The 23,908-nt window shown below is 44.3% G+C and overlaps 1 protein-coding gene and 1 pseudogene across 1 annotated transcript in view; both read left to right on the top strand.

The window, feature by feature from the left end:
- The first annotated feature begins 803 nt into the window (after positions 1-803).
- On the top strand, positions 804-6,434 carry LOC136335759 (histone-lysine N-methyltransferase PRDM7-like; annotated as a pseudogene).
- A 384-nt stretch (positions 6,435-6,818) lies between these two features.
- LOC136335758 (histone-lysine N-methyltransferase PRDM9-like) overlaps positions 6,819-23,908 on the top strand; it is a 45,843-nt gene continuing 28,753 nt past the window's right edge. The window contains exons 1-2 of the mRNA XM_066276855.1: positions 6,819-6,856; positions 6,929-7,573. Coding sequence (XP_066132952.1) covers positions 6,819-6,856; positions 6,929-7,573 — 683 coding nt within the window. The remainder of the gene's footprint in view (positions 6,857-6,928; positions 7,574-23,908) is intronic.

The raw sequence follows: 23,908 nt of genomic DNA, 5'->3' as shown, positions 1-23,908 counted from the left end.
ATGCTAATGGGTAAGGTGAAGATACGTGCATGTATTCTTTGACAGTATTCAATTAAATTTATTTATTTGTGTATGTATTTATTTTTTAGGTAAGATGAGGAGAGATAGTGAGGTGACTCACATATGCACTCTTACCAAGATCTACCAAGCAACCCCAATTCTCGAGTACTGAGCTGTTTTTTAGCACCTCAGGATGATGTGCTCTAGCTAACCAAGCCATCCCCCTAGCACCCAGGGCCAATGCTCGAACAAATTGAGCCACTGCCTGCAGAAAAAGAAGAGGGAGAGAAGGGGAAGAGGGAGGGGTGGAGAAGGAGATTGTTGCTTCTCCTATGTACCCTGACTGGAATCACACCCAGGACATACACTGGGCTGATGCTCTATCCTTTGACCACTGGCTAGGGCTTAAATTCAATGTAAAAGAACTGACACATACCAGTTTGTCCAATAAATACATCCCTGATAATAGCAACCATACGCTGTTGGTGTTGTATACCAGGCCTTTCCTCAATACCTAACATATAATATGCCCTTAATAAAGTTGGGAAGTTATACCTCACAATGGGAAGATCTAGAAACAAAAATGGAATTGGCCATCTGTAGTCAGTGACGAGGCTTACTGTTATAGAGCCTCTCTGAGCCAGTAGTTCAAAAGGAAAATACCAGAGTATATAGAAGGACAGGTGATAATTTGATGGAAAAAGATTGTGTGTTTTCTGACAAAATAGGGACTAACACTCCAGACTCCACCAAACTCACTCTTCTCCAACTTAGAACTCAGGAGAAAGGAGACTGAAGTAAAGATGTATAGCCTATGAGAAAGAAAAGGCCATGTGCACCAAGAGGTCAGCAAACCCCAGGATGATAACCACCTCTGTAAGTGACCCTCAAAAAGCATGTTATCTCTTTATACAATAATTTCATTGGTCATTTGGCTCTTAGAGCATTCCGTTCCCCTATGGACCTGCATTACAGAATTGAGGCTCAGTGATGTGAGTGCCTGGGCTCTCTCTGAAGTTCTATATGTCCAGGAACATGCACTACACCTTCCCTAATCCCTGTTGCTCTCACCTCCAGATTGTGAGAAGTGTCAGAACTTCTTCATTGACAGTTGTGACGTGCATGGGCCCCCTACATTTGTAAAAGACAGCGCAGTGGATAAGGGGCATCCAAACCACGCAGCCGTCACTCTGTCCCCTTGGTTGAGAATCAGACCATTGGCCTTGGAGTGTGGAATGAGGCATCTGCTCTGCCAGTGGGTCTGCACTTTGGCCCTTATGAGGGCCAGATCACAGAAGATGAAGAGGCAGGCAACAATGGATACTCCTGGCTGGTGAGAAGTATTTACCTCTTCCCCTTTCTTGTGGCTTCCCACATCCCTCCCATGGCTTGGTGGGACCTGCCCTTCTACATACTAGGACATGGATGGAGACAGTCTGGTTAGCTCTGGGTACTGAGAGGACTTTGCAGACCATGGAGCTCCTGTTGAGGATCACAGGTTAAGTGGGAGCAAAGTGGTACAGACACAAAGGAATGCCTCCTCCCAGCCCTGAGTGGACAGGTCAACTCAGATGTGATGAGTAAGAAAAATATCATGTGGTCCAGAGTGGCAATGCATGCAAGCTGAAAGAGTTTTGTTGACAGTAGGGTAAAATAATTCTTCTATTACCTCCTCATCCAAAAAAAGCTTTTATTTTTTCTTCCTGAAATGCAGATCACCAAGGGGAGAAACTGCTATAAGTATGTGAATGGGAGAGATGAATCCTGGGCCAACTGGATGAGGTAAGGCCAAGAAGTTTCTGGGAGTCATGAGAACACTCATCCCTCTCAGGCCCATACATCTTTCCTTCTCATCATGCCTCCCTCAGTGGTCTCCCTCAATCCTCTGTTCTTCTTTTATCTCCATTCAGTACTCTTTCAAAGCAAGAGGTATTTAGAGGAAAAAGGAGATAAAAATATAGCATATGTCCTCAAAATATAAATCTCTATGCTATACAAAATTTAGCCACTGGAAAAAAACTTTGAGGGCCTGGATTGTACTTTAATTGATCTAATGAACATTATTTAAGCAAGTCCTTACTATATTCCAGTTTAGAGGAAGGTATTCATTACTTAAACAGATCATGTAACCCATCTTCTTATGGAGGACTAATTGCAGACAGAGTGAAACAATTGATTTTAGAAATATTTAACTATAATTTTTCTATTTTTTGAGAAGTGCACAGTGCCAGGATACCTAAACCAAGGATAGCCTAAACCAGTGAGGGCAGCAAATTATCCCAGCCTCATTTCTAACTAGAACTGAGTTCTGAAGCCTGCAGAGCAATGATCATGGGCTACTTTCCTGAGGGGCTATTTTATCAGAGGCTACAGAATGTGAATAATGTAATAATTATTGTTCTTTATAATTTTACTAAGACAAAGAAACCTTTAAGACCTGGCTGGTTGGCTCAGTGGTAGAGCATCAGCCTGGCCTATGGAGGTCCGGGGTTTGATTCCCAGCCAGGGCACACAGGAGCACCCATCTCCTTCTCCACCCTTCCCCCTCTCCTTTATCTCTATCTCTTCCCCTCCCGCAGCCCAAGCTCCACTGGAGCAAAGTTGGCCCCAGCGCTGAGGATGGTTCCATGGCCTCTGCCTCAGTTGCAGTGGAGCATCGCCCTTGATGGGCTGAACTTTGGCCCCTGGTGGGCATGTCGGGTAGATTTCAGTCGGGTGCATGCAGGAGTCTGTCTGCCTCTCTGCTTCTCACTTTGTGTGTGGGGGACCTTCAGGTTTTTATGGGAAACTGGTTGAGGCATCAAATGCTACCTAGATAAAATGTGAGTAGAATGGAGAAAGGCCTCTCAAGAAAAGATGGACTTAGGGCCCTGGCCGGTTGGCTCAACGGTAGAGCGTCGGCCTAGCGTGCTGAGGACCCGGGTTCGATTCCCGGCCAGGGCACAAAGGAGAAGCGCCCATTTGCTTCTCCACCCCTCCGCCGCACCTTCCTCTCTGTCTCTCTCTTCCCCTCCCGCAGCCAAGGCTCCATTGGAGCAAAGATGGCCCGGGCGCTGGGGATGGCTCTGTGGCCTCTGCCTCAGGCGCTAGAGTGGCTCTGGTCGCAACATGGCGACGCCCAGGATGGGCAGAGCATCGCCCCCTGGTGGGCAGAGCGTCGCCCCATGGTGGGCGTGCCGGGTGGATCCCGGTCGGGCGCATGCGGGAGTCTGTCGGACTGTCTCTCCCTGTTTCCAGCTTCAGAGAAATGCAAAAAAAAAAAAAAAGAAAAGATGGACTTGGCCTGACTAGGTGGTGGCACAGTGGATAGAGCATTGGAGGACCCAGGTTCAAGACCCCGAGGTCATCAGCTTGAGCTCGGGCTCATCTGGTTTGAGCAAAAGCTCACCAGCTTGGACCCAAGGTCACTGGCTTGAGCAAGGGGTTACTCAGTCTGCTGAAGGCCCACAGTCAAGGCACATATGAGAAAGCAATCAATGAACTACTAAGGTGTCTCAATGCGCAACGAAAAACTAATGACGGATGCTTCTCATCTCTCCGTTCCTGTCTGTCTATCCCTCTCTCTTTCTCTGGGAAAAAAAAGAAAAGATGGACTTGGGCTGAGTATTAAATGATGTGAACTAATCTAGACACAGAGTCCAACCTCAAATAGCAAGTTCTGTGATATAAAACAGAACCTGATTTAGTTTAGAGAAGCTAGAGGTCACTGGGTTTTATGGCCAATCAGGGTGGAGGTTACGTCTGGATTTAGCTTTGGAAAATGGTATTAGGCAGGAACAACACCGTAAGCAGGACCTGGCCATAGGAAGTCGTATCACATTGTGACAGACTCAGACATTGAACAGAAAGTTCCCTGTGAGCAATGTGAGAGTGGGCAACATCAGAGCCCGAGTGTCAGGTGCAGAGCTGGACATGGATTTGCAGGTAGTAGGAACTCATCGCCTGTGGGTTTCTTTTCTTTGACCTGCCTCAATCCCAGATATGTGAACTGTGCCTGGGATGATAAAGAGCAGAACCTGGTGGCCTTTCAGTATCGTACACAGATTTTCTACCGAACCTTCTGGGTCATCAGGCCAGACTGTGAGCTGCTGGTATGGTATGGTGACAAGTATGGCCAGAAGCTGGGCAGCAAGTGGAAGAGAGAGCTCACAGCAGCTAGAGGTGGGCACAACTGTTCTTCAAAATGGAAAGAAAAGAGAGAACTCACCTTAGAAATTTTCATGGTACACTCTAAAGTCAGTAAGATTTCAAATCAGATGCTTCAGAAATTAAGGATTCATTTCATATGCCTTTGATTCTTAGAAAAAATTTTTTACTTTTAATTTTTTTAAATTTTTTATTTTTCTGAAGCTGGATACGGGGAGAGACTGTCAGACAGACTCCCACATGCGCCCGACCAGGATCCACCACCAGGGGGCGATGCTCTGCCCCTCCGGGGCATCGCTCTGCCGCGACCAGAGCCACTCTAGCGCCTGGGGCAGAGGCCAAGGAGCCATCCCCAGCACCCGGGCCATCTTTGCTCCAATGGAGCCTTGGCTGCGGGAGGGAAGAGAGAGACAGAGAGGAAGGAAGGGGGGTGGAGAAGCAAATGGGCGCTTCTCCTATGTGCCCTGGCCAGGAATCGAACCCGGGTCCCCCGCACGCCAGGCCGACACTCTACCGCTGAGCCAACTGGCCAGGGCCACTTTTAATTTTTTTAAATTGATAGTAGGAGAGACAGACAAGACTCCTTCATATCCCCCAACCAGGATACACCCAGCAATCCCTGTCTGAGGTCCACGCTCAGACTAGCTGAGATATCTTCAGCACCTGAGGTCAACACTTGAACCAACTGAGCTATTGTGCTGATGCTTGAAACAATTGAGCCACTGGCTGTGGGAGGGAAAGAGGGACAGAAGGGGGAGAGGGAGGGGAAGAGAAGCAGATACTCACTTTCCATGTGTCCCCTGACCAGGGATTAAACCAGGAACATCCACATGCCGGGCCAGGGCCTGTTTTCTGAGGGCCACTCCAGTCTAGCATACAGGGTAAGAGCAGAGGTCGGATAGATGACCAGCAGCCTGGATATGCAGTGCTGTGATCCAAGAATAGATGCTGGGATTTCCTGAGGTGGGACAATGGTGCTGTTCCCACCTACAGGGTGGCTTGTTCTCTAAGATTTACTTTGTTAAGTTTTGAAAACAAATTTCAGTGTGGAATCCTCTCAGAGATTACTTCATCTCCAAGTGAGAAAGGATGGGAGAAAAATGGGAATCAGGCATGTAAGAAGCATGGTTGGAGGCCCTGGCTGGTTAGCTCAATTGGTTAGAGCAGGCGTAGTCAACCTTTTTATACCTACCACCCACTTTTGTATCTCTGTTAGTCCTAAAATTTTCTAACCACTCACTGGTTCCACAGTAATGGTGATTTATAAAGTAGGGAAGTAACTTTACTTTATAAAATTTATAAAGCAGTTACAGCAAGTTAAAGCATATAGTAATAATTACTTACCAAGTACTTTATGTCAGATTTTCGCTCTTTGGCAGAATAAATCTTTATAAAACAACTTACTATAGTTAAATCTATCTTTTTATTTATACTTTCGTTGCTCTGCTACCACCCACCACAAATGCTGGAACGCCCACTAGTGGGTGGTAGGGACAAGGTTGACTACCACTGGGTTAGAGCACCATCCTGCAATACCAAGGTTGAGCCCAGGTCAAGGCATATAAGAAAAATGACCAATGACTGCATGTCTAGGTAGAACAATGAATAAATGCCCTTCTCCTTCTTTTTTCTCCTTCTTCCTTCTTCTTCCTTTTCCTTCTTCTTCTTCTTTCTCCTTTCTTGTTTCTCCTCCTTTTCCTCTTCTTCCTCTTCTTTTTTCTTCTCCTTTGTCTCTCTAAAATCAATCAATTTTTAAGACATATGGTTGGGGAAATATTTTGAAACACGACTTCCCATTGTATATGAAATGGGCTGACACTGAATGAAATCAAATATGAATATTTGGTGTGAGACTTGAAAAGAACATATTTTCAGTTTATCATCTGTGGGAAACTATGAGGGAAGCAATTCTTAGTTGGGGCCAGTGGTCTTTCTAAATAACTGTGTTAAAAGCTACATGTATATAGGGAGAGTCAGCATTGTTCCACCCATACAAGGGGTGAAACAACCCCTGATGCTACTTGACAGTCTCTTATCTGGAAATGTGTAGAAAGGACCCTTGATATGGGCTTTCTGGATTTCTAAAGAAGATACAGTACATAAAAATTAAAAGAGAAAACAGACTATAAAGAAACACTTTGTGGAAGACAGAGATTACATTGTTAACCCCATAAGAATGACTTGTGGGAGACGTCTTAACAGCAGACAAGACATACGGCCCAGGCAGCCTTATCAACCTCTTCTCTGACCAAAATTTTCTCTTTTAGCAGAACCAAAGCCAGAGATAAACCCGTGTTCCTCCTACTCTCTGGCCTTCTCCAGTCAGAAATTCCTCAGAGAAAATGTGGGATGCAATAACCTCCCTCAGATTCTCCCAGGAACATCTACAAAAAAAAAATCTCCAATCAGGGAATTTCTGCCCAGAGGATCCAAATCAGCAGCAGCAACATACTGATACACACAACTGGGATGACAAAACTAAAGATCAAGGTCAAAAAAAAGTCCAAACCTTTGATTAAAAGGACCAGGCAGAAGAGGATTTTAAGGGCCTTTTTAAAACCTCCCAAAGGACTCATGGGGAGCTCGACTGAGCAAGAGAAAATAATGCAGGCAGTGCCCAGCAGTGGCCAGGAAGTGAATTCAGTGGACAGAGGAAAACTATGGGAGTAAGAATGTCAAGAATTGTAGCTATCAAGTATGGAGAGTGTGGGTAAGGCTTTGATGATGGGTCAAATCTCAGACACCAGAGGACACTCTCAGTGAAGAAGCCTTATGTTTGCAGGGAGTGTGAGCAAGTCTTTACACAGAAGTCACATCTTAGACACCAGAAGACACACTCAGGGGAGAAGCCCTATGTTTGCAGGGAGTGTGAGCAAGGCTTTTCACAGAAGCCACATCTCCTTAGACACCAGAAGACACACTCAGGGGAGAAGCCCTATGTCTGCAGGGAGTGTGAGCAAGGCTTTACACAGAAGTCAGATCTCCAAATGCACAAGAGGACACATTCAGGGGAGAAGCCTTATGTTTGCAGGGAGTGTGAGCGAGGCTTTACACGCATGTCAGATCTCCAAATGCACAAGAGGACACACTCAGGGGAGAAGCCCTATGTTTGCAGGGAGTGTGAGCGAGGCTTTACACGGAAGTCAACTCTCCTCATACACCAGAGAACACACTCAGGGGAGAAACCCTATGTTTTCAGGGACTGTGAGCGAGGCTTTACACGGAAGTCAACTCTCCTCATACACCAGAGGACACACTCAGGAGAGAAACCCTATGTTTGCAGGGAGTGTGAACAAGGTTTTACATGGAAGTCACATCTCATACACCAGAGGACACACTCAGGGGAGAAGCCCTATGTTTGCAGGCAGTGTGAGCGAGGCTTTACACGGAAGTCAGATCTCCACAGACACCAGAGTACACACTCAGGGTAGAAGCCTTATGTTTGCAGGGAGTGTGAGCGAGGCTTTACACGGAAGGCAAATCTCCTCAGACACCAGAGGACACACTCAGGGGAGAAGCCCTATCTTTGCGGGGAGTGTGAGCGAGGATTTAAGTGGATGTCAGATCTCATATAGTAGAGGACACACTCAAGGGAGAAGCCTATGTTTACAAAGAGGGTGAGTCATTAGCACTAAATTGCATCTCCACAGCCATAGCTGTTACACAGGTCATAGCTCTCAGGGGACTTTAGAAGTCTACTGTCCCCTTCCCTCCCAAGACTATAATTAGTACAGAAGTAACTGATTAAACAAATTCTTCACTTTCATGACAAGAGATGAGCTAGACAAACAGTTCCTTAAATGCTATGGAAATGTCGACACCAATCTCCTCCATGATCTCTTGACCTCCTGTTCTAATAAATCGTATCTCCATAAAACTATGAAGCCCACATACCTCATTCCCCCTGTCATTGAAACCAGAGAGTTCCTGAAGGGCCACAGAGAACTCACACTGTCAGGCACAGAAACTCAACCCCTGGAAATATGGAAGTCTGGAGTCAATCTACTTAGCTTACTGCCCAGGGAGAGGGATTTGAGACAGACTCTCCAGGAAAGGAATTTTCTAGACTCCCGGGAAGTGAAGCATTTTCTCCTAGTAGGCTAACTGTTGTAAGGTACCAAAAAGTCGAAAAACTGATATTCTAGGAGAAAAAGTCAGACTTTCCTGTCCCATCCTTACTGTGGGGAGGGGAGGGAGAAGAATATAGAAGTTTCTGACTTGCAAGAACATTGAGTCATTTAGTTTTAAATCTAAAATAAAGGTTAACCAAAAAACTTCTCTTTCAATGGGAGACAGAATTTACGTACCACCTTACATTGATTGTAGTTCCTCCCTCTTCCTGGAATCTTGAGAATAAAATACCTCTAGGTTAGTGAGGGAAGATGAACCCTAAAAGATTTGTAAACATCTTTGTGTTACCTTGAAAGTCTTAATGATTCTGTATATCCCCTAAGCATATTTCAGCTTGTGCCATGATGTCATGATCTCCCCTGCCCGTGTGTGATCAAGGGTATATAAACAGCCCCTGAAATATTTTTGGGGCTTGCACATGATTTGAGTCTGCTGCCCTGTGTCAGCTATATGTGGCTGGCATATTTAATAAATCTCCTTTAATAAAACTCTTCAAAATTCATCTGGACTTGGTGTCTCTACATAACCCACAGAATTGAAATACAGTACCTTTCAGCATCTGGAGTACAGGTATTTTACATTTGGCGCTCAACGTGGACCTGCGGTGTTTCACGTAACCAGGTAGAGACACCCCAAATCAGATGGACTCTCTGGGAGCTGTCTGACCCCCTTAAATCTCGAGGAGAGGTACCACCTGAGACTTTCCAGGGCTCCTGGTTTTCCTGTGGGTTTGGACAGTTCTCTGGTAGATGCCTCCCAGTTCCCAAATTCAACAATTTGGACAATTTAGCAGAGAAATCAAGGAGGTAGGTAAAGCAACTCTCTGGCTTTACTGAATTCTGGCTTTCCTCTGAATTCTTGTTTTTGCTTATCTGTTTGGGACTAAACTGTAGGTAAGGTAAGTTTGGGGCTTTGTTGAGTTGTGACTCTGGAGATGTGGAACTCTGGTGTGTAGGTAGGGCCTTCAGAGCTGCTTTACTGAGCTGAAACTAGTCTGTCTGAATCTGGGACTCTCCAAAGACTGAGACATTGGTAGGAGGTATGTTGGTCCTGCCTTAGGATTCTCTGGGATGCATTGTTTTACTTTGGAAAGCGGGCTTCCAGAGATGTCCATTTGTGTTTTCACATTTGTACATTTCTCTAGGAAGACAATTAGGGGGACTGAGTAGAGACCCCAAACTTCATGAGCATAGTTGTGTTATGCTCTCACAGAAAAACCTGAGTAGGGGTACCTTTGTATTTGTCGAGATCTCATTCTTTGCTCTCCTTGTGTTTAGAAACTCCTGGTTTAAAGGAATCTTTGGTGCCATGGCCTGTGTGCATTGGGGAGGCTATGAGGGGGAGTGCTTCCCTTGTCTATAAAGCTTTGTCTTTGTCAAAATATCCGGTATTATTTTAATTGAAATAAAGCACGCTCATTATTTGTTTATGTAAAGTTTTGTTCTATGTCGAAATGTGTATTTTAAGGCCTGGCTTGAGTTTTTGTGTCAAGAATTGGAGGTTTATTACTAGAAGGCAATTTTAAATGGCAAACTGTTTATTCTCTTTGTTCTTGGATCCAACTTTTAGCTTCAGGAGCTCTGTTAGATTTCTCCCCTGAAGAAATTATTCTCTTCTGTTGGCTCCTTCCTCTTGTGTAATAACACTGTGGCACAAAATTTTTGTTGCATCAACAAAAACACTTATTCATACCTAACTCGAGTGTGCTGATCTCAAATCTGTCATTAGTTTTTCTCTGTAAGCTACAGTTTCTTTGCAATTCTAGATTTTAGGTTTTCATCTTATTGTAAAATTTTCAACATTTAGTTTAACATAATGAAGTAGAATGTCTTCTTGGGCATCATCTTTGTGAAAATATAATTTATATAATGCAGTAAATACATTAATACACTAAAAGATATGATTGCATTAGAATTTGTCTGCAATTTCCAAACAGAACATATTAAAACACTTATTTTAATCATAAAATTTGCACAAAACTTATTTAAATTTTATTCAAGCAAAAATTTGCGTTTGTAGCTCTTGCGTTTGTGTACTTGTTGAGGACGATCTCGTTTGATGCTCTAGAAGTAGTCTGCCATCATTTAGAGTCGTCCAAGAAATAGCCGCCATTCTGTTGGACTGTATGTGATAACACTTACCTGGCTGAGAGTACTATTGATATCATGACATTAAAGTGTTTGTCTTAAAAAAAAAAGTTCACAAAAAGTTGTTAATGCTTCCTGAAATGGAATACTTTAGCTGACTGGTGAAGTACTTTCTTTTCTTGAAGCCTGGAGGCTAATAACTCAGCTGCTTTCTTTGATAGGCCCAAATCTCTTAGTCATTCAATTCAGATTGGCTAAACTGCTGAGGGGTTAATGACTGCTTGGCATCAGAAGAAGACCCTTCAGATTCTACAACCATTTTCTCATGCATCTTATCAAAATATACTTGATCACCATGTTCACTTTCTTTGTCCTTAGAAGAAATAAAACCATTAAAAACTGGAACCGGGAGTGTCTCAGAGTGTGGGATAGGTCGTATTGCTGAAGGAATATTAGGATATGCGATCATATGCCATTTTTCTTGCCAATGTCCTTTGTATGGATCAGACAGAAATAACAGTCACTGCTGTGGTCCTTAGGTTCACGCCAAACCATGGGAATACCAAAAGGCATTCCTTTGCATTTTCCTTTTGTCCAGTCATGAAGCATTTCCTCACAATTATGACACACAATATGAGGAGCCCAATTCTTTTCTTGATCACCAAGGGGAACTTGAAAATAGGCAATATATACATGTGTTACAAATGATGAAATATTGTATGACGTTGAAGTGTGTAACAGCCACATATATAACAGAAGGTGTAAGGACTATTCTTACATTTATGCCTACTCAAAGAAGCCATTATTCAATCTTAAAATAAAACAAGAGGGTGTTTTTATCAGAGAATAATAATTTACATTTAAAAACAACTACAATTATGTAAAAGTGATGTTTATAAACATTAATTGCCTTGTGGTTATGTTCAATCCAAGAATCATTGCCTTTTAACTCCAATTTAAAACCAACACATACTATTAACTGTATCAAAAAGAAATTAAAATTGCATGAAAACTAGAGCATGCACCAAAAAAAAAACAAACAAAAAAAAAGGATTTCAGATTTGGAATCAGTGATGCAGAAATATATAGAAAAAGTTCTAAAATCTCATGCATGGCCCTGGCCGGTTGGCTCAGCGGTAGAGCGTCGGCCTAGCGTGCAGAGGACCCGGGTTCGATTCCCGGCCAGGGCACATAGGAGAAGCGCCCATTTGCTTCTCCACCCCTCCGCCGCGCCTTCCTCTCTGTCTCTCTCTTCCCCTCCCGCAGCCAAGGCTCCATTGGAGCAAAAGATGGCCCGGGCGCTGGGGATGGCTCTGTGGCCTCTGCCCCAGGCGCTAGAGTGGCTCTGGTCGCAATATGGCGACACCCAGGAGGGTCGCAACATGGCGACGCCCAGGATGGGCAGAGCATCGCCCCCTGGTGGGCGTGCCGGGTGGATCCCGGTCGGGCGCATGCGGGAGTCTGTCTGACTGTCTCTCCCTGTTTCCAGCTTCAGAAAAATGAAAAAAAAAAAAAAAAAAAATCTCATGCAACAGAAAATGAATAAAAATTGGTTCCCCACTGTAATTAATACCAGTATAGTAAAACACCCTTTATTCTGGGTGCTAGTTAATTATTTACCTCATTGTTCTTGCTTATATTGCTGCACTAATTCTTAGATTCTCCTGGAACAAGTTTCAGTTTTGTAATAGGTGCCAGTGGCTGGAACTTTTTATCTCCGGCTAGTAAGGGCAGTCTGGAATATTATAACTGGGAATCCAGGCTGCTTCGACCAGTTTCCATACATCGATCAATAGCTAAATTTAACAATGAATCCACCACAGTGACTTAAAACACACTTGATACAGAGCAGGTGCCACATCTTCTTAGTCAAGCCACAATTGAGTTGGAAACAGGAAAAAGGAATAGCTAAAGTATGTTTAAAATTTCTTTTGAATGCTAATGTACTGAGTTATTAAGCAGCAGAGAGACTCTGGAATCCTAAAGGAGACACCAAACCTGCTCCTCCTGCAAGCTTTACCTTCTTTTATTTGATCCAGCTAATAACACTGTTTTGTCTTTTTCCAAAAGCTTATATAGACAGGAAAGAACCCTCAAGCTCCTAAGCAAGATCTTCTGAGCATGGCTTTTAAGGTCTATAATGATCAAGTAAGGAACAGAAAAGGCAAGTAAAGCCCAAAAGAGATCAGGAAAATACCAGCTTTTGGAATACGCCCTTAAAGGCTCCCATGCCCAGAGGATTCACAGGATTTTATCAGTGCCCTGCTTCAAGAATGGAAAAGAAGGTCATTGAGCTGAGGCCTGCCAGGCTTCTCAGCCCCACTAGGGGACATGCCTTTGCTGTGGGGAAAAGGAACACGAGAAGGTAAGCTGCCCCTTTGCTCTGCAGAGGGCGGGTTCAGTCTCTTCCAGCCCTAATCTAGCCACCTGTAAACTGACCTTGCCCAGCCTGCTGGGACTTGCCATCTGAAGGTGCCCAGGGCTGTTGACCCCATCTCACATCACTGTGGATGAGCTTAGGGTATTTCTTTCAAGTAGCAGGTAAACTGATCTCATTTCTTGTAAACACAGGGGCCACTTACTATACTTAGCCTAATATTCAAGTTTTATTTATCCCTTGAAGATCTCTACTGTGGGTATTGACAGTCTTATTTCTGTTTCTTTGTTTAAAAAAATGTATAATGTGTCCTTTATTCATCTTGTCTCAATGCCCCCATGCCTATTTCAGGCTGGGACCTGCTCCTAATTCCAGTTGAAATCAGTGATTATTAGGACTTAGACTTTAGCTACAGAGTGTAGAATGTAACCACAACTAGTGTCTTGTGGACTTTTCCTGAATATGTGTGACTCCTGCTCTTTGAGACAATTCTCAGACTGAAGTGGGAATTAGGTTACATTTGTAAATAATATAAATCAGTAATAGTGTCAACATAGACTTAGTAAAATTATGTTATCATGTTAAGAACATTTGGGACTGTAAGAGTTTTTATTTTGAATCCTGTTATATTGGTTAGAACTTTGTTTTTGTTAAATAATCTAGTAGGCTTCAGTCACTTTATTGTATTAGGATGCTTGTTTTAATATTTGTTAACATTAGCTGTTTTAATTTTATTTTTTGTTTCATACAAAATTTTTTTAGTCTGCCTAAAATCAGAACATAGGAATTAAGAATTTAAATGAGTAGAAAAATGCCACCCTTATTGTCTCAGGGACAATAGTCCAGTAATTAAGGGTGAGGTCTGACAGATAATTGGAACATCAAGAGGGCAGTTTGGAATTCCTGGTAAATTCAAGTATCTATCATTTCTCAACTCTGTGGTTACATATAAAAGAAAGGCAGTTATTTTATAATATACAGTGAAGGGTGATGAGCAGAAAGAAAAGAAAAAAATGAAAAATTATTGTTTCTTCTGGAGAGAACTCAGGAAAATAACCTTGCCAAGCCAAGTCCCCCATCCAGTTTGGAGGTCATCAATTTCCATGCTGTGAAGTCTAAACTAGGCGATGTCTTCTAAAACCTGAGGAAGTAAAAAAATCTTGTGAGGTAATAATTTTGAATTGCTTGCTGTGAGTGCGGAGTGGACAGAGTGACATTGTGATACATGGTCTCCTGGATGAGCCTCATGAGACGTGCTGATCTGGTTCCTCTCGAATGGGAGGACATGTGGAGATTTTCAGAGACAGGAAACGTGTTGGTGTAAGTTTTCAGAAGGACTGAGTGTGTATGGCTAAAAGGAAGGGGGTTTGGAGAACATTCAGGAGGAAAATTCTCGGGCTGAGGGGCGGCTTCTTCCTGCTGTCATCCCTACCAATTTGATGTTTCCCTCGTGAAGTTTTCCTTGGGAAATTGGGGAATAGGAGTGTAGGAGCATTTGATTGTAGGTTATCCTAGAGATTTCTCTCATCTGGGCCAGTAAGAACTTGAAGGGGGCAAGCATTAAAATTAGGCACAGAATTAGGATTGGTCCTATAATTGGTGCTAGCATGGAAAACAAGGGGTTTTTCCACCACCGTTCAGAGTAGGGGTCAGTACTGGCCTGGCCACTGTGGATTCGTTCTTGAAGTTTTCAGAGTTGATAGTCTCCTCGACCAGGCCAGACTCGTTGATGTAATAGCAATAGTGTTCCTGTAAAAGAAGACAAGTACCACCTACCTCGGCTGTTAGTAGATATAAAGCACTTTGGTTTTGTAGGGCGACCTGAGCTAGAGAGGTAAGTTGCCTCTGGATGGAGGCTAGAGAGGTGGCTGAATTATCAAGGGCCTGTTCCAGGTCTGCCTTTAGTTGGTTAGCAGTCCCTATACTATAGCCTAAGCCAGCCCTGCCTATCCCTGTAGCCACTATAGAGGTGGCAAGGGTAAGGCCAAGGAGGACCAGGAGGAAGGCAGCCTGTTTATTCCTGCTTGTTCTCAGCTGGTTTGAAAATTCTTCCTCTCCATAATAGGTTAGTTGTGGTGCAACTATTACCGGGACACAAGGGAGGAAGAAGAGGTATTTAAGGTTTTTAGAATGGTTCCATTGCACCAGAAATGAGTTCCATTAGGGCTGATTAGAAAAGTTTTGATTGGGATAGTTTTATTATATAACGGGGTAGGCCAATTGGTGTAGCAAATGGAGAGAGTAGAGGTGGGGTCTTCTTGGAAGAGAGAAACTCCAGAAAGAGAAAAAGGGTCTGGATTTTTGGTGATGTTGAGTGGGTAGGGTAAAGGAACCGCAGTGATGGGAGGCTTATTAAGGAAGGCACAGAGAAAGCAGTGAGAAATGTTATATACAGAAGTGAAGTTGAGAACTTGGATGCCCTGCTCGATGAGTTCCTAGCTATGAGAAAAGTTGGGAGCAGCCCTGGCCGGGAAGCTCAGCTGGTTAGAGCATCGTCCTGAATGAAGCACGGAGGTTGCCAGTTCCATCCCCGGTCAGGGCACATACAGGAACAGATCAATGTTCCTGTCTGTCTGTCTCTCTCTCTCCCCCCTTCCTCTCTCTAAAATCAATAAAATAAACATTTAAAAAAAAAAGTTGGGAGTAGGGGTCTATTTATAGGAATCCAGATTTTTATGTTTCAAGAGAGCAGGTTTCAGGGTTGGTGTGTAGGGTTAAATACATTTTAACAATTTTCTGATTGGTGAAGGTCTGCATGAGGTTTTGTAAGAAACTAGTAAACAAACGTAAGAGGCAGGGTCCAAAAGTTAAAAAAATAAATAGGAGAGTGAATGAACTAATGAAAGGCAATAGTCAAGACACCTAGTTTGTGCAAAACCACAGATTCCATGACTCAGTTTGGTTTTTTTCTGAATTTGCTGGGCTTCAGAAAGAAAGAAAGTGGGAATAAGACAGGGAAGTGGCCAGTCCCCCTGCCCCTAGACATATTTTTATAAAATTTTTTTACAGTAACAAGGAGAGGAATTATCTGCATAGCTTTTTTGGTCCTTAGATTGATGCGTAGTGTACTAGGAACTGGAAAAGGCTCATGGGGTGGAATTAGGTTGATATTTGGGGTGAGATAGATTAGGGTACAGGTTTCTGTCCAATTAGTAGGGATACATATACAGGGTTTTTTTAAATATTTTTTTTCTTTTTATTCCTCTTTATGATAAGCTGGAAACGGGGAGAGACAGTCAGACAGACTCCCGCATGTGCCCGACCGGGATCCACCTGGCACGCCCACCAGGCGCGACGCTCTGCCCACCAGGGGGCGTCGCTCTACCGCGACCAGAACCACTCCAGCGCCTGGGGCAGAGGCCAAGGAGCCATCCCCAGCACCCGGGCCATCTTTGCTCCAATGGAGCCTTGGCTGCGGGAGGGGAAGAGAGAGACAGAGAGGAAGGAGGGGTGGGGGTGGAGAAGTAAATGGGTGCCTCTCCTATGTGCCCTGGCCGGGGATCGAACCCGGGTCCCCCGCACGCCAGACCGATGCTCTACTGCTGAGCCAATCGGCCAGGGCCCATATATAGGTTTTGGTTCCACACGAGTAGAAAGCCCCTGATTGGGTGAGGCAGGCTGAAAGGTGAATAGAGAGAATAGGACAAGAGGTCGGTTTTGTTTTTCTGTTTCTGTGCTCCAGATGGTCAGGGTGGAGGAAAGAGTCACCCTTAGCAGCAGTGGGAGTTGTCAGGATCACGGTGTGTGGACCTGTCCACGTGAAAGTCAGTCGTTGGGCGATGTACTTCTGGAAGCGCCTCTTGGACAGTCTTTGAACAGTTTACTGAGTAACCTGTAAATCCTGAAGTACTTAGGGAAAGGGTGGTTACATTTCTACACTTTGCAGCTAGAGTTTAAGTCCTAGTGACCACTGCTTCTAGCTGGAATTAGCAGCAGGTCCCAGTCTACAATAGACACAGGGCAGTGAGACAAGAGGTATAAAAGAGATACTATACATTAAATAAAGCAACAAAATCAGACTGTCAATACCCACAGTAGAGGTCTTTGAGAAATAAATAAAACTTAAATATAGTAAGGCATAGTAGATGGCCCTTGTGTTTCCAAGAAATGAGATTAACTTATCTGGTACATGGAAGAAATACCTTAGACTCCTGAATGATGTCCTTGGGCTTTAAGTGGCAATTGCCAGCATGCTGGGAAAGGCCAGGTCACAGGTAGCTAGAGCAGGGCTAGAAGAGACTGAACCCTCATTCCATGAAGCAAGGGTGTGGCTTAGCTTCTTTTGTCCCTCTTTCCACAGCAAAGATGTGTCAACCGCTGGGGCCGGGAAGCCTGACAGGCCCCAGTTCAATGACCTTTCTTTTCACTCTGGAGCAGGGCCCTGATGGAATCCTATGAAGCCCTTTAGGGTGCTGGAGCTTTTAGGAGCATATACCAAAAGCTGGTATTTCCTGACTTCTTTTGGGCCTTATTTGCCTTTTCTGTTACTTTCTTGGCAATTATAGACCTTAAAAGCCATTCTCAGAAGATCTCACTGAGGGGCTTGACTAAGAGAGCAAAATTGGGAATTCGGTGTTTAAAGAAGCCTAATAGACTGAGGAAAGAAAGAATTTGAATTGCTGTGGTAGGTGGTTAAAGACTACAGAGGGTCTGAGTTCGAACTATGGTGAGACCTCAGGTGGTGGGGGTTAAGGTGATGCCCCAATAGACTACAGACTGAGAGTGAAGTTGAGCCTTAGCAGAGAAGATGCAATATCCCTGTACAGTGAGGAAGTTAAGAAGGGTGTCTGTGTTTCTCCTTGAGACAGGCAGGGAGGGGCTGCAGAGGAGTAGGTTATTTACATATTGTAAGAGAGTACTAGTTTTTTGTTTTGTTTTGTTTTTTCTGAAGCTGGAAACGGGGAGAAATCCATCAAGCACGCCCACCAGGGGGTGATGCTCTGCCCCTCCGGGGCATCGCTCTGTTGCAACCAGAGCCACTCTAGCGCCTGGGGCAGAGGCCAAGGAGCCATCCCCAGCACCCGGGCCATCTTTGCTCCAATGGAGCCTCGGCTGCAGGATGGGAAGAGAGAGACAGAGAGAAAGAAAAGGAGGAGGGGTGGAGAAGCAGATGGGCGCTTCTCATGTGTGCGCTGGCTGGGAACTGAACCCGGGACTTCTGCGTGCCAGGCCGACGCTCTGCCACTGAGCCAACCGGCCAGGGCCGAGAGTACTAGTTTTGAGATTGCATGCTGCTAAATCCTGAGATAGTGCCTGCCCAAACAGGTGTGGGCTGTTTTTGATCCCCTAGGGTAAGACAGTCCATGTAAGTTGCTGGGCTGCATTAGTGAGCAGGTCAAGGCAAACAGAAAGTAAGAGTCAGGTTGTAGAGGAATGGTAAAAAAGGCATCCTTGAGGTCTAGGACCATGAAGTGAGTGTGTTTGAGGAAATGTGTGACAGTAACTTGTAGAGATTAGGAACCGTGGATGGAGGGGAATTCCTGCCCTCTGTGAAGTTGAGCCTTAGCAGAGAAGATGCAATATCCCTTTACAGTGAGGAAGTTAAGAAGGGTGTCTGTGTTTCTCCTTGAGACAGGCAGGGAGGGGCTGCAGAGGAGTAGGTTATTTACATATTGCAAGAGAGTACTAGTTTTTTGTTTTGTTTTGTTAGGCTTCTTTAAGCCTATTGATTAGGTGTAAATCTTATACGAGGAGATAAGCCCCTGAAGGTTATCAAACAGGAAGGATGGCTCTATTGCAGAGAGTCTGAGGGGATGAGTAAGCTTTGATTTAGGAGGCAGGTAATTATTGGTTTAATGCCTTAGAAATAGACACAGGTACACATTAAACAAAGACTTTACATACAAATTATGATTTAAGGAATTTAAATGAGTGCACTTTGTTTCAATTTAAATTATACTAGAGATATTTTCTGAGAAAGAGATAAGACGGATTACTTACATATCTCAATAAACAACTCTCCTTTTTTAAGCTTTTCAAGATGGCAGGGAGTTGTCAGCATAGAGGGAAGGAAGATAAAAAGCAGACGGATGGACAGTGTGAGCAGCTGGATGGAAAAGAAGGAGGGTCAGCATCTGCAGGAGGAGGAGGAGGAGGAGGAGATTAAAGTGCTGGTGTTGGCACCACGTGGTCAAAAGAGTTAAAATGATTTAGAGCTTTGAGGAGAGGGGAGAGGATGAGGGGGAAAAGGGCATAGCTGTAGCCTGTGAGGAGGGGGGTTGGGGTGAGGAGAAGAGAGGCAGAGCCTGCAGTTTGTAAGGAGGGAGGAGGGGTTTAAGAACACAGTGGAGAAGGGAGGGGCCCCCAGCCAGCAGGGGAGGAGAGAAAGAGACTGGTATTTGCAGATGAATGAGAAAAGAGGATTCAGCAAAGAGAGTGGAGGGGGCTTTCTGGAGGGAAGAGACTTGAATGAAAGAGATTTGTAGAGGGACCAGAGAAAGGTCCCGAGAGAGGGGTGTCCCCAGGGGTCAGGCAGGAGGGGAAGAGAGTTGGGAGTCTGCGGCAAAGGAAGGATTAGGAGCGGAGGTTTTAGGTGAGGTTTCTTTGACCAAAAACAGCCTGCGTGTAGAAGAGCCAGTATAGAAATTAAGGACAGGAGCAAAGGGAGAAGAAAGCCTACATGTAAGGGATTTCTGATGCCCTCCTCCTTTGGTGGCAAAAGTTGTCAAGGTCGTTCAGAATATTGTAATTGACTGTCCCGTTTTTAGGCTGATAGGAGTCGTTGTCTAGTTTATATTGTGGCCAGGCAGTATGGCAAAAGAAAATGAGAAGACAGCCCAATGGGGCTTGGTCAGACGCCTTTGACTCCGAAGAGCCCATTGTGGAGATTAGTGATCTAGAGAGGGCGTCCCCGCCTCCAATCACAGTCTCAAAACAGAAAGCTCTCCTGGGATGTGGAGTCGTCCTGCCTAGGGGTTGTCACCACCTAAGAAGGAGCTCAAAGAGAATGTGGAGGGATTTGGCTAAGTGCTTAGACTTTTGGAATATGATGTCCCTGGGACAAAAAAATGACAAAACCGCCCTGGCTGGTTGGCTCAGTGGTAGAGCGTCGGCCTGGCGTGCAGAAGTCCCGGGTTCGATTCCCGGCCAGGGCACACAGGAGAGGCGCCCATTTGCTTCTCCACCCCTACCCCTCTCCTTCCTCTCTGTCTCTCTCTTCCCCTCCCGCAGCTGAGGCTCCATTGGAGCAAAGATGGCCCGGGCACTGGGGATGGCTCCTTGGCCTCTGCCCCAGGCGCTAGAGTGGCTCTGGTCACGGCAGAGCGACGCCCTGGAGGGGCAGAGCATTGCCCCCTGGTGGGCAGAGCGTCACCCCCTGGTGGGTATGCCGGGTGGATCCCGGTCGGGCGCATGCGAGAGTCTGTCTGTCTCTCCCCATTTCCAGCTTCAGAAAAAATACAAAAAAAAAAATGACAAAACCCTCAAAATATGAGGCTGACCAGAGAAAACTGACGATGGATTAGAGACTTATTGGTCGAATTAAAGCCAACTGGGAGAAAGAAGGGAGAAACTCCTTACCTTTCTGGTCCAGCTGGGGTTCAAGACAGGGACAGATCATCAGCTAATCCACCTACAATTGCTTGTGCAGGCTTCCTTTGAACAACAAAGAGCGATCGTCCAGGGAACCGGTACCCCATCAAAAGTTTTGGCACCAAATGTTGGAATCCATGGGAGTCTAAAAAGACCAGAGTAGCAGGCTTTATTGAGAGGAAGAACGGAACCCTGCTGTAAACTTCTCTGGGGAGAAGGGCAGCAGTACAAGCTAGGGGGACAAATTTTATAGGGTAAGGGAGAATCTTGTGCAAGTGGGTGTTGAATCAAAAGTCTTGGTATGTCTAGAATGCTCCTCTTTGGGGCGATTGACCAGCTTCTTGAAATTTCTCTGTCTCAGGGCAATAGTCCAGTAACTAAGGGTGAGGTCTGACAGATAAGCAGAACATCAAGAGGGCAGTTTGGAATTCCTGGTAAATTCATATATCTATCATCTCCCTTCCTGTTGTCTGTCCCTGTCTCTCCTCCTTCCCACCATCCCCGCCAAAAAGAAAATATTTTTTGTATCCCATATGTTTTTCTTTACTCACAATATACGTATTGTTGTCGTTCTTGTTGTTGAGAAAGGCAGGGAGAGAGACAGGAACATCAAGCTGCTCTTGTATTACCCTGACTGGGGAATTGAACCAGCAACCTCCACGCTCTGGGTTGAGGCTCCAACCAACTAAGCTATCTGGCCAGGGCTTAATTTTTATTTACTTTTTTAGAGAGGCAAAAAAAAAGGGGGAAGGAGGGAAGCATTGTTTTTCACTCAGTCATGCATTTCTTGGTTGCTTCCTGTGTGTGCCCTCACCAGGGATCAAACACACAACCTTGTTTCTGGGCACTCTCTTAACCAACTGACCTAATGGACCAGAGCCATACCTTGTTTTTATTTTACATATGATACAATTGTTCCTTGTTTTTCTTTGTAGCTTTAATAACATATATTAGAATTCTTAGCCTTTAAAATAGTTTAATTTCTAGTGAAAGCTAGGAGTAAGGAATTTTGCATTGTCCGTTATGGCAGTCGTCTTGAGATTGGTATTTATAAACAAATTCAATCTTACCTTGAAATGTATTTACTGGGGAGAAGGGCAGCAGTACCAGCTAGGTATTTTTTGTATTTTCCTTGTTGCAGTAATATAAGATTATACTAATTAAATATATAGAAATATAGAAAAATATGGAAGATATATAAAAATATTTAGGATATAATATTAAGAGCAATTAAGGAAATTAAGTAAAGTTATGGTGTCTGGATAGGAATTAATAAGTGTACAGATATGATAAACAGACTGCCTTTCACACAGGGCTCAGTTAGTGTGTGTGATGTTTTACATAGGTAAGAAGTGGCTTGATGTCATAACTCTGTGGGTTGATGTAAACAGGAGGCTCCCCTAGGAACCTCTTAAAAGTGGCTTTATGTAACATTTTAGTAGATTAATATAAAGAGGGCTCCCTGCAAGAAACTCCCAAAAAGGTGGTTTGAGATGATTATTTTGCATATTAACACCTGTTAGAAGGTGTTGGTCAGAAAAGGTACTACCTGCTGTGGTAGTTGGCTGGACTCCAGTGAGAACGAGGACTGACACCACTCTCTCTAATAAAAGACAGCCGAGAGGAGCATGCTGACGGGGCCCCCTTACGCAGTACCCAGGCACGCCAAAAGGATTTGTGAGTAATACCTGCCTGTGTGATTCTTGCAAATAACTTGTGTGTTGTCATGTCTCTCCTCCAGTGGCCGTTAATGTTAGCACTTATAAGTAGCATTTTCATAGTTGCCTCAAGAGTAGTCTCAAAGAGGCTACCAGCCTGCTGATAAGCAGGACTGTCCTACTGCACGGAAAAATTCAATCAGGGACGCCTCAGCGACGTAGATCTTGGGCTCTACTGGGACAACTGGCGTAGTCGGCACTCCGCCTTAAAAAGGCAGTCTCAATTGGAAATTTCTGGCTTAAAACCAGAGAGCAGAAGTAAAGGAAAATTCATAAACTCCATATAGTTCAGTGGCCGTCTGCTGGAAGCTGAGGGAAACCACTTCCATTTCCAGGTCTGACCTAGTCAGGGGTGTATACTGACCAGGCCTATGCTAAGAAGAGGAAATGTCCCAAGGTGGACTCAGCAGATGGTTGTCACTCTTGAAAGGCAACTCTGAGAACATGGTTCTAAAGCCCACAAATTATAAAAAAAAATTTATGAAGAGGATCTACAACATAAGCTTCAGAGTAAATTCATGAAAATATTATATTGCTTAAAGCTAAAAATAACTAAAAGCCTAAGAGAGTGCTGGAGAAAGCATAGAGTAGAAAATAGTTTCAGATATCCACATACTAACCAAAAGCAGTTTTACCCATTTGGAAGATACAAAGTAGGAATTAGTATTAAGAAGGAAAATGGAAAAGATTAGTGTTGGAATCCATGGGAGTCCGAAAAGACCAGAGTAACAGGCTTTATTGAAAGGAAGAAAGGAACCCTGCCAGGCACTTCTCCAGGGAGAAGGGCACCAGTACAGACTGGGGGGGCAAATTTTATAGGGCTTGGGAGAACCTGAGGGGATACTGAGTCAGAAGTTCTGGTATGATCGCTTTTATGATTTTCGGCTTTCTGGAATGCTCTTGCTTGGGGCAGTTGATCAGCTTTCTGAAACTCTTCTGGCTCAGGGGCAATTATCCAGTAAGTATGGGTGAGGTCAGGCAGCCAGGTGGGACGACCAAAGAGCAGTTGGAATTTCTGGTAAATTCATATACCTATCATTTCTCAACTCTGTGGTATGATAAAAAAGAAAAGAGGTGGGCGGAAGGAAAGGGTATGGGGTTCAGGAAGGAGGTTTGTCTCAGACCAGCCATCTTCTGGAGCTACTTCCTCCTGTTATCCCTATTGGGGGCCCGCATCGTGAACCTCCCCCCGGGAGTAGTTGGAGTAGCGGTTGTAAAAGCATTTGACTGTAGGTAATTTTGGCGATTTCTCTCTTTTGTGCCTGCAGGAACTTGATAAAGAAAGGGGCAAGCATTAGCGTTAGGCACAAAATTAGGAATGGTCCAATAATAGGTACTAGCATTGAGAACAAGGGGTTTTTCCACCATTGTTTGGAGTAGAGGTGTATTTATAAGGTTTCAGATCTTTTGTTTTGCGTCGGCAGGTTTCAGGGTTGGTGTGTAGGGTTAGGTATCTTTTTCCAATATTTTGATTGGTGAAGGTTTGCATGCGATTCTGTAAGAAACTAGTGAACAAACATAAGAGGCAGGGTTCAAAAGTTAAAAAAATAAACAGGAGAGAGAGTGGACTAATGAAAGGCAATAGTCAAGACACCCAGTTTGTGTGAAACGACTGATTTCATGTTGACAAATTCACTGGGCTTCAGAGAGAGAGAGTAGGAATAGGACAGGGAAGTGGCCAGTCCCCCAGCCCCTAGACCTACTTCTATAGAAATTTTTAAAGCAACAAGAAAAGGAATTACCTGTATAGCTCATTTGATCCTCAGATTGACAGGTAGTGTATTAGAAACTGGAAGAGGCTAATGGGTGGGATTAGGTTGATATTTGCGGTGAGATAGATTAGGGTACAGGTTTCTGTCCAAATACTATGAAGACACATATAGGTGTTGGTCCCACATCAGTAGAAAGCCCCTGATTGG

The sequence above is a fragment of the Saccopteryx bilineata genome, chromosome 4, assembly GCF_036850765.1.
Source record: "Saccopteryx bilineata isolate mSacBil1 chromosome 4, mSacBil1_pri_phased_curated, whole genome shotgun sequence".
NCBI classification, from domain to species: domain Eukaryota; kingdom Metazoa; phylum Chordata; class Mammalia; order Chiroptera; family Emballonuridae; genus Saccopteryx; species Saccopteryx bilineata.
The sequence above is the reverse complement of the archived record's forward strand: the minus strand, read 5'-3'. Positions and strand labels throughout refer to the sequence as shown.